At 42.7% G+C, this 10,859-nt stretch overlaps 1 protein-coding gene across 2 annotated transcripts in view; it reads left to right on the forward strand.

Annotated features, from left to right (window-relative positions):
• The window catches only part of pi4kaa (phosphatidylinositol 4-kinase, catalytic, alpha a), a 29,725-nt gene extending 21,171 nt beyond the window's left edge, over positions 1-8,554 (forward strand). The window contains exons 44-55 of one of the 2 annotated variants that reach the window (XM_076986608.1): positions 286-415; positions 509-579; positions 717-789; positions 925-995; positions 1,498-1,607; positions 1,696-1,800; positions 2,022-2,147; positions 2,421-2,541; positions 2,907-3,066; positions 4,907-4,996; positions 6,408-6,491; positions 6,725-8,554. In XM_076986608.1, the coding sequence (XP_076842723.1) occupies positions 286-415; positions 509-579; positions 717-789; positions 925-995; positions 1,498-1,607; positions 1,696-1,800; positions 2,022-2,147; positions 2,421-2,541; positions 2,907-3,066; positions 4,907-4,996; positions 6,408-6,491; positions 6,725-6,776 (1,193 nt within the window). In that variant the 3' untranslated portion in view covers positions 6,777-8,554. The remainder of the gene's footprint in view (positions 1-285; positions 416-508; positions 580-716; positions 790-924; positions 996-1,497; positions 1,608-1,695; positions 1,801-2,021; positions 2,148-2,420; positions 2,542-2,906; positions 3,067-4,906; positions 4,997-6,407; positions 6,492-6,724) is intronic. The other variant, XM_076986609.1, reaches the window with a different exon arrangement.
• Positions 8,555-10,859: the final 2,305 nt, after the last annotated feature.

A 10,859-nucleotide genomic window follows, 5' to 3' on the forward strand; every position in this document is an offset into this window, starting at 1 on the left:
AAGGAACCTGATTACATGGGGAAGTTGACTCTGCTTGAAAGCCGTTAGGTCCACATTAGCAAGATCCTAGCAAACCTCTGCTACCATTCTTTCAACATTAGTATTGTTCTTTCAGTTAATTTTGTGGGTAAAATACCACCACCAATTTCCAGCCTTCCAGAAGTGATGTTTGGGTCTACAACTCCATAGAGTGTCTTTTAGTGGTACTGAAGATGCTGGAGAACATGCATAGAAGTAAATGGGTCGTTTTTGTTTTGTATGTTGTCCTCTGTCCTGGTTCTCCAGCGGACATTGGAGATCTGCTGGAGCAAATGATGGAGGAGATCATAGGTTCTCTGTCAGGGCCGGCCAAAGATTTCTACCAGCGCGAGTTTGACTTCTTCAACAAGATCACCAACGTCTCCGCCATTATAAAGCAAGTTCATGATTATCTCTGTTCCTCTAAGATTCCGTGTGTAATGTAATTTCTCTCCATTAATAATGTTGCTGTTCTCTGTGTTCTGCTCAGGCCTGTCCCCAAAGGTGAAGAGAGAAAGCGGGCTTGTCTGAAGGCGTTGTCTGAGATCAAAGTCCAGCCAGGTCAGTGGACAACCATCGCCTTCAAACATACAAACAACACGCCTAGTTTTTGTTGTAGATTCTTATCGTTCCTCCTGGTTTTGCTGGCCTGGTTTCACCTGAGTGTGGTCTGTGTGTTTGGTTCCTTCCACTCTCAGGCTGCTACTTACCGAGCAATCCCGAAGCCATTGTTTTAGATATTGACTACAAGTCAGGAACTCCGATGCAGAGGTATGGTGTATAAAACGGTGACTAGAGCAAGTGGCAGTTGTGCGTCATGTATGGACCAACACAGCTGATTATACTGCCAATAGTTGCCATGCAGTGATGGGCTTTCAGTGTTATTAATATGTTTGTGTTTTGTAGTGCTGCCAAAGCTCCTTATCTGGCAAAGTTCAAAGTCAAGAGATGTGGAGTGAGTGAACTTGAGAGAGAAGGTATGTAGTGACTATTTCTCTCACCAGCTGTTTTTCAGCAGTTGCTGACATGATCATAAAATGTGAAAATTAATGTTCTGAATTAATATTACACTAATGGCTAAATGATATATGATGTAAGCATTTTAGTTATGTACTACCTAATGCCCTTGGTAATTCTGTACAAGAACCACTTCTTACATACACGTTATCTGTATTCGGTTTTGATTAACATTTTGACAAGTTCTTCCCCTCATATTATCGTCAACACCATGTCCCAGATTGGCATTAGTGGATGACTATTTGGAATGATATGTGTTTGTAAATGTTACCATGATTATTCCTTGTTCACTTTTTTATATTGTCAGTGGTATAAATGGTATAAACATTCATCAATGGTTAAACACTTGCTTGTATCTCAAACCAGCTATAACTACTGGAAAATTATGCGTGGCTAATAGAAATTGGAAAATGAGCAGCGTGTAACTGGAGGAGTTGGGATTGTCCTGTTGACTCCGTGCAGGTATGCGCCGCACCACCGACTCTCCAGAAGGCAGTGATGACGGTCAGGAGAGTGCTCGAGAGCTCTGTTGGCAGGCAGCCATCTTTAAAGTGGGAGACGACTGCAGACAGGTCAGGCTTGCTTGAAAGGTTCTGAGGGCCTTGTTTCCCCCATGAGACACTTCCAGTAATGGCCAACTGACTCTGTCTTTCGTCCTAGGACATGCTGGCGCTACAGATCATCGGGCTGTTTAAGAACATCTTCCAGCTGGTGGGCTTGGATCTGTTCGTATTCCCCTACAGAGTGGTAGCTACAGCCCCTGGGGTGAGTCCTGGACATCTTATACCACTTATCACTAGCATTTGATGTCCAAGATGCACTCCAACTTTGGAACAATGTGGTTTGGCATGTTAATTGTCTGACTGTTATTAGCGATAGTGCTGTTGAAATCTCTTATATTTGGACCTCTTGAAATAATTGAAGAATATAAATAGAGAACTAAATAGAGTGAAATTCACTGGATGCTGTCATTTTCTTTCTCCAAGTGCGGTGTGATTGAGTGCATCCCAGACTGCAAGTCCCGCGATCAGCTAGGCAGGCAGACTGACTTTGGCATGTATGACTACTTTAGGAACCGCTATGGGGACGAGTCAACTCTGGCCTTCCAGAAGGTGACGCACACTTCAGCCATACTCACTCTGTCCCCTTTGATCTTGAACCTGTCCATGAAATCATATTAACTAGTCCTTTGAAGCATTTCTACTCCTTGAACAATTGTTTAAAAAAAATCATGGTTATAATTATTTGTAGATTCTTAACAATGTAGAGTGCTTCATAGGATTTGTCTTTATTGCGTGTATTGTTTGTAAGAGCTAGGAGTGTGTGCTGGCCGTGTTGAGGCTGCGGTACGTGTCTGTGCTGATGTGTGTCTCCTGCTCCACCAGGCGCGGTATAATTTCATCCGCAGCATGGCCGCCTACAGCCTGCTGTTGTTCCTGCTGCAGATCAAAGACCGACACAACGGCAACATCATGCTGGACAGCAAAGGGCACCTCATCCACATCGGTCAGTCCGCAAACTCCGCCTGCAAACTCTGTCCACATACACCACCCGCATACACAGCACATCACAAACTGCAGCCCAAACAGAATGGACCAACCATCTTGCTTTCGATACAAACTCGCTCTCCTCTCTCTCTCTCTCACACACACACACACACACACACACACACACACATTCACACACACTGCATATGATAAATCAGAAACTTTTTGGGTTGCTTCCTGCCCAGGGTTATAAGTGCACACCAAAAGTAAAATCTTTTCACTGAGCATTTCTGCATTTCCCAGTTTGATAGAAAATACTCATATGGACATATATACACAACAAGCAATGTATTAATGGTATGTTTGTTTGGCTGGGCGCTGTAGATTTTGGCTTCATGTTTGAGAGCTCTCCTGGTGGGAACCTTGGCTGGGAACCAGACATCAAACTGACAGACGAGATGGTGATGATCATGGGGGGTAAAATGGAGGCCACTCCATTTAAATGGTTCATGGAGATGTGTGTGCGCGGCTACCTCGCGGTAAGGTAAGACCAGCCGCTTGTGAATGTTGTACAGTCATGGTCAAAAGGTTTGAGAATGATACAAATATTAATTTTTACAAAGTCTACTGCTTCAGTTTTTATAATGGCAATTTGCATATACTCCAGAATGTTATAAAGAGTGATCAGCTTAACAGCAATTAATTGCAAAGTCAATATTTGCCTAGAAAATGAACTTTATTCCCCAAAACACATTTCAACTTCATTGCAGCCCTGCTTTAAAAGGACCAGCTAACATCGTTTCAGTGATTGCTCCATTAACACAGGTGTGGGTGTTGATGAGGACAGGGCTGGAGATCAATCTGTCATGATTAAGTAAGAATGACACCACTGGACACTTTAAAAGGAGGTTGGTGCTTGGCATCATTGTTTCTCTTCTGTTAACCATAGTTATCTCTAAAGAAACACGTGCAGTTATCATGGCACTGCACAAAAATGGCCTAACAGGGAAGAGTATCGCAGCTAGAAAGATTGCACCTCAGTCAACAATCTAACACATCATCAAGAACTTCAAGGAGAGAGGTTCCATTGTTGCTAAAAAAGCTCCAGGGCGCCCAAGAAAGACCAGCAAGCGCCAGAACCATCTCTTAAAAGTGTTTCAGCTGCGGGATCGGGCTACCAGCAGTGCAGAGCGTGCTCAGGAATGGCAGCAGGCAGGTGTGAGTGCATCTGCACGCACTGTGAGGCGGAGACTCTTGGAGCAAGGCCTGGTCTCAAGGAGGGCAGCAAAGAAGCCACTTCTCTCCAGAAAAAAAACATCAGGGACAGACTGATATTCTGCAAAAGGTACAGGGAGTGGACTGCTGAGGACCGGGGTAAAGTCATTTTCTTTGATGAATCCCCTTTCCGATTGTTTGGGACATCTGGAAAACAGTTTGTTCGGAGAAGACGAGGTGAGCGCTACCACCAGTCTTGTCTCATGCCAACTGTAAAGCATCCTGAAACCATTCATGTGTGGGGTTGCTTCTCAGCCAAGGGAATCGGCTCTCTCACAGTCTTGGCTAAAAACACAGCCATGAATAAAGAATGGTACCAGAATGTCCACCGAGAGCAACTTCTCCCAACCATCCAAGAGCAGTTTGGTGATCAACAATGCCTTTTCCAGCATGATGGAGCACCTTGCCATAAAGCAAAGGTGATAACAGAGATTTTGGGTCCGTGGCCTGGAAACTCCCCAGATCTTAATCCCATTGAGAACTTGTGGTCAATCATCAAGAGACGGGTGGACAAACAAAAGCCTACACATTCTGACAAAATTCAAGCATTGATTGTGCAAGAATGGACTGCTATCAGTCAGGATTTGGTCCAGAAGTTGATTGAGAGCATGCCACGGAGAATTGCAGAGGTCCTGAATAAGAAGAGTCAACACTGCAAATATTGACTATGATTACAATTATATTTCTGTATGTGATAAAAACATCTGACAAACACACAAATACCAGAGGGCCGCAGATCATGTGAAAATATAATATTTGTGTCATTCTCAAAACTTTTGCCCATGACTGTAGAGCTGTCCTGAAGGATCAAGGCTGTCAAGTGTAAGGGCAGTAGGGCAGGTTAAAGTGAAGATTCATGTTCGTATGTGTAGAGGAGCGGTTTGTTGTTTTTGTTGTTGTTTTGGTGAACTGAAGTCTGCCAGTTATTTCCTAATGTACTTGCTACATTAGTTGTTTGCTACTTGTTTCTCTCTCTCTCTCTCTCTCTCTCTCTCTCTCTCTCTCTCTCTCTCTCTCTCTCTCTCTCTCTCTCTCTCTCTCTCTCTCTCTCTCTCTCTCTCTCTCTCTCTCTCTCTCTCTCTCTCTCTCTCTCTCTATCTCTCTATCAGGCCATATATGGATGCTGTAGTATCCTTGGTGACCTTGATGCTGGACACTGGCCTTCCATGCTTTAGAGGACAGACCATAAAACTGCTCAAGTACGTTATGTTTTGTAATATAATAATAATCAAAATAATATTAATCTTTATTTGTATAGCACCTTTCATACATACATGCAACTCAAAGTGCTTTACAGAATAAATAAAAAAATAAACATTAAAAGGAAGCAAAGATAAGACAAAAAGAAAATAATAAAATAAAGATAAAAGGAAACAAACAATAAAATAACGTAATAAAGTGCCAAATTATAAAATAATAGACGACATAATGTAATAAAGTAAATAAGATGGAACAGAGTTAGAGTTTTTTAACTAAAACCAGATCTAAACAGGAAGGTTTTGAGACTCTTCTTGAAGCTTTGCAGGGATGAAATGCCTCTGAGCTCTTCAGGAAGAGAGTTCCAGAGCTTTGGGCCATAGTAGCTTAAAGCACCCTCGCCAATCTTTAATCGGCTTTTAGGAATCACCAGTAGATTACTGTTTGAAGACCTAAGAGACCTGACTGGAACATATCTAACCATCATCGGGTAAAGAGGAGCAAGACCATGAAGACACTTAAAAATTAGACCCTTAAAATCTATTCTAAAGCTGACAGGTAACCAGTGCAGTGAGTGGGGTGCAGGTGTAATATGATCTCTCTTTCTCCTGCGGATCAGAACCCTTGAAGTAGCGTTCTGAACTCGCTGTAGGTGAGAAATAGAGCTCTTTGGAAGAGCAGATAGAACAGCATTACAATAATCTAGCCTTGATGTGATAAATGCATGGACAAGTTTTTCACTGTCAGCAGGAGAGAGCATATCTCGGACCTTAGCGATGTTTCGAAGGTGAAAATAAGTTGTCTTGCATGTAGTCATGACGTGACGCCCAGGTTCTTGATGATAACTAATATCATATTTGTTAATATGTGGTAACGGAAGCATATAGAGGTTGAACAGTAACGGCCCAAGAATTGGGGGACACCACAAGTTATTTTTTGACCTGTGGAGTAAGAGGTACCTAATGCAGCATAGTAATCATGCCCAGTTAGATACAATCTAAACCAGTCTAAGACTAGGCCACTAAGGCCTACCCATCTCTGTAGTCGATCAAAAAGTATTTCATGATCAACGGTGTCAAAAGCGGCGCTTAAATCTAGCAGAAAAAGGACTGAGAGTTTGCTTGCATCTTTATTCAATCTCCAGTCTTTTACTATCCTTAACTAGTGCTGTTTCAGTGCTGTGGAGAACTCTGAAACCAGACTGAAAAGTATAATTTATTTGATTTACTTTGTCATGATCATTCAACTGGATTGACAACTTTTTCAATTATTTCAATGTAATGCACCTGACTGATCCATTTTAAAACTCTGTGGTGTTGGAGGTGGTGGATGATGGCATTGAGGCAGTGCTGTTCCCCCCCGTCAGAGCCTCCTGAGTGTTGTAATGATGGTTCTCTCATTTGTGTACACCAGGCAGCGTTTCAACCCCAACATGAGCGAAAAGGAGGCCGCAGCCTTTATTATAAAGGTCATTGAACGCTGCTTCCTCAGTAGCAGGTACAACCTCACAATGGGTTTATTTACTTACTTATGTCTTCAATTTAAAGGTCAAATACAGAGTGCATGCTTCAGTTAAGTAATATCACTGTCTAGCTATCTAAAGAAAGATCACTGTCTCATCCTGCTGGTCTTTAAGATGTTGATAGCTGTATCCACATGCAGGGATTTTTCTAAGCTCAAAGTGGCTTCTGAACCAGTTTCTGCGATCTTCTTCTGTTTCCATGTTACAGGAGCAAAACCTATGACATGCTGCAATATTACCAAAACCAGATCCCATACTGAGGAGGTGGCAGGTATCCGGTCCCACGGCAGGTCTCCCCCAACATCTGCATCTGGTAGCTGCGGCCTTCCGTCTGACGTCGACAGCCATATTGGTGCAATTAGTATCCGCAAGGACAAGCACTTTATAGATTTTAATAATTCACAAGCCCCGTCATGGCGGAGGGAATTGTGAAGTCCTGATCATAGTTTCCTCGAACCACTGCAGAGCCCCTGTTATCTGCTGTAGAAAATCTCCCTTTAAGGTTTACATCGCAATGATGTACACAATCATTGGTTGGTTTGTTTATTTCATTTTCTTTTTTTTTCTTTTTTTTTTTGTAACATTCCATTTTGAGCTACCAGTGCATTCTAAACTGTGCTTTCAAATTCAGGGCTCGGTTTTTGTTGGTCTTACCCAAGAAGCCATCATTTGTTGACCATGGCACAAATAGTACTGTATTTGTGTGACCCTCCAGCAATTGGATGTTATGCAATGTCAACCTGTGCATGTTCATCTTTGAGCAACATACTTTGCACTGTACATGTAACCCTAAAGGGAATCTTTAACCAAAAAGCTGAGGTTTTATTTCTTTTTTTATTGTTATTATTCAGTTGAACTGCTGGTGGTATCTGAATGACAAGTGTATAATTATAATATTTCTGCATGTATTTGATTGATCTGGATCTGGATTGATCATCACAGAGATGCTGAACTTCGGCAGGCTGAAAGGATCTGGTATGTCACGCACTGTAACACCACTGGTTATGCTGGCCACACCCTGATTTCGGTCAGCCTGACAATGTGAATGTCTGCAAAGAGAATCAGCTTCCCTTTATTTAGAGGTTATTTCAGTGAACCTAACCACAAATCTGTCTGAATTAATTCAGTACATTAGCCTGTTCTGTTATTTTTTCTTTTAAGAGGTATTATTCAGTAATATATCAGTAAACAAATTTTAGTATAGCAAAAATAGTCTAGAACTGACAAATTTGTGTTTATGCAATTTGTCTTGTTTGTGAGAAAAACGCTGAATGACTATCAATGATCCTACTCTTACTGACTTTGTCTTAATATTACAATAAGTTCATTATTAGATTATTGTTACCTTCTGATGCTGTTCCTGCAGGTTTTGTTTGTTTCTGTGACATTTACAATGCTGTCCAATAACCCTCCCTGTGGTTTTTTGGGTTGTGTTGCACGCCGGGTGGAAAGGTGGGGTTTTGACACGTTGTTCTTGTTCGTGAGCCTGCAAGCCCTTTGTCTCTGGCCCCCACAGCCGAAGTCCTGGACGGCCTCGTGAAGGACGGAGCTGTGAAAAGGGGGCCGGGGGTCCATGGTTCTTCCCCCAGTTCGGCCCGTGTGTGCCCCCACTGTAGAAGTGACACCATGTTCCAGATAAAGTCCAAGCAATGTGTTAGTGTATGTCCAGTGAAATATAAACTGTTGGATGAAAAGCATGGGTCCTTATTTTCTGAGAGAACTTAAACCTTTAAAGGGTTTGATATGCTAATGTGAAATCTACTTACTGTTTAACAGTTAACATATTAGAGGGCAGACCTCCACCCTTCACCACACCTTATTAAAACTGATGCTGTCATTTCACTGACCTTATTAGACAGATATATCTGGCACAAAATAAAGCAATGGTTTGCTCAGTAAAACCTGGTTGAGTGACATGTTCTTCAGTAAAGGATCTAAAAACATCCATAACGACCCGTGTGGGTGCAGCTGTCCTGTTTGGACTGTATGTCTGAAGACTGCTTTAGTGCTTTGGGCTAAAGCATGTGGACAGGTTATGTGATATGAGTAACGTGGAAATTTTAACAAGGTCTGTATTGAAAAAGGTGAACATGAATGAATAAACACCACTGCATGTGTATATTTCAAAAACATTTTTAATTGAAACACATGTGAAAATAGGCTGTTTTGGCTGTTGTATCTACATAACAAAACCAAGTGATCACCTGTGTAGCAATAATATTATAGCTGTTATGAAAACCTGATCTTTCTCAGCCACAGAGGGCTGTTTAGACACAGGGTCTTTAGTCCATTAATATTTAATTGTGAGATGTAGTGTGGTGGAGAAACGCTGATGTAATCCATAAGAGGAAGATCTGCCTACTCTCTGGAGTTTCCCTGTTAAACACCAGAGAACTCATTAATGCACCTCAAACCACCCCCCCCCCCCCAGTCTTCTAATACCAGTCTGAGTCTCTCCCCCTTTCTGTTCATTCTCAACCCAGTACATAGCATGGTTAGAGCACAAACTTTGAGTGGTGGAGAGCTACCAGCTCATGGACTATTTCAACCCAGGCTTGGAAGGGGGGGGGGGAGAGAGAGAGAGAGAGAGAGAGAGAGAGAGAGAGAGAGAGAGAGAGAGAGAGAGAGAGAGAGAGAGAGAGAGAGACAGAGAGAGAGAGAGAGACAGAGAGAGAGAGAGAGAGAGCCACCCCTCTTACAGACACTATCTTCTCTGAGCCCACAGTGACTACTGGAATTCCACTTCCATCCATACATTAGGTCAAATACTGGGTTGCCATGGCAACTAGTTTCTTCAGCACAACCACAAGGGCGTATGGGGATGGGGGTGTTGAGAGGGAGTGGAGGTTGGTTGGACGGGTGGTGGGGTGGGGGGACTAACAGTAAAAGGTTTCGCCAATCATTTCTTAATTCTTCTGAAACATGACCCATTAATTCACGACAGGCTAATTTTCAGAAAGTACTGCCCCCACACGTATCTCTCTGACGGCCCTTTCAGCGATCCCTCAGAGATGTCACGGGATCAGGATGCGCATGTTGCCCTGCAGAATAGACCATACACAGTTCTCGCAGCTCATCCAGTATTTTTTTCCCAGGCTATCTTTCATTACACAGTAAGGGGTGCTAAATACAAGCAGACATACATAAGTGGTCAGTAATACAGTGTTACACAGTATTTGAGTTCGGTTCACCATGGGTTAATGTTGCCATTAGAGCAGCACAGGCATCGGATGGGTCTTTCTATCAAGATACCACTCATGTTACTTATGCTTTAATGAGCTTAAAGATTAGAAACTTTAAGGTAAGTTTTGTCATGAGAAGGATCTGGTTTCGGCTCCATATCGTATCTGAGGTGGTAAAGGCCGATCACGTAAACGGTACGGGCTCCGGTTAGCTAATTAACGTGGACGTAAAATAACTCGAGCACGAGAGCTGCTGCCTCCATGACAGAGCCGAAGTCCTTCAGTTCAGTTGTAAAGCTCCTCGAAAACCGGGAGTATTACGTGGCAGCTAGTTGCTGTCTAGGCAAATCATATAGAAATGGGCACTGAATAATAGTGTTCTAATTAAAGTTCAAGGTGAGTGTGATCATAGCGAACTAAGAACACCAGAAAGTTCTTGAACTGTGGTGACTGCAGGAGGCTATGGAGCTCTTCTGACTGCTATCCTCCTAATTACCTCAAGCAGAGGAAAACAGGAGCCATGTGGAGGTACTGGTTTTACCGCATACCCTGCTTTCCCTCTCGAACACACAGCTAATACAAACCGACAGTGATGAATGGGCTTAAAGCGGCTAGTGAATTTGGATGCAGCGCAAGTGTGAGCGCGCGCGCGGGTCGCTTTGCTGTTGAACCCACTAAATCTACATACACTCAACTCTGAGGAGGGACTTCGTCTCAGTGATCCATTAATGCATTTTATAGTCTTCGATTAGACATTTTGCACCAGAACACTGATAAGCACTAAAAATGCACTTGCAGCATTTAAAAATCAGAAACACTGTTAGCAGATACAAAACAACTACTTTTGCCAAGAAAATGTGCATATGCTGAAACGGCTCTTAAGAAGACTCGGTTAAGACCTTATGTCTCCTCCCGCCACCTTAACAACAGAAACGACCGTTTCTTTGCATCGCCACGTCTAGCAGTGCTATGTATGGTGTACCAGAAACTGGAGTGCGAAAGAGAAAAAAACAGATGTCAGATTTCACTTTGAATCTTTTTTCTTTTTTTGCACCCAGTCTTTTGTGGCCTGCTCCCTTCAGCTCCAGAAAAGAGTCCATTATGCTGAACCCCAAAGTCTGTTTTTGTGTGGTGCCATGGGCACATGGTAGAGGAGGGAGG

Source organism: Brachyhypopomus gauderio, unplaced genomic scaffold (assembly GCF_052324685.1).
Source record: "Brachyhypopomus gauderio isolate BG-103 unplaced genomic scaffold, BGAUD_0.2 sc47, whole genome shotgun sequence".
NCBI lineage: Eukaryota > Metazoa > Chordata > Actinopteri > Gymnotiformes > Hypopomidae > Brachyhypopomus > Brachyhypopomus gauderio.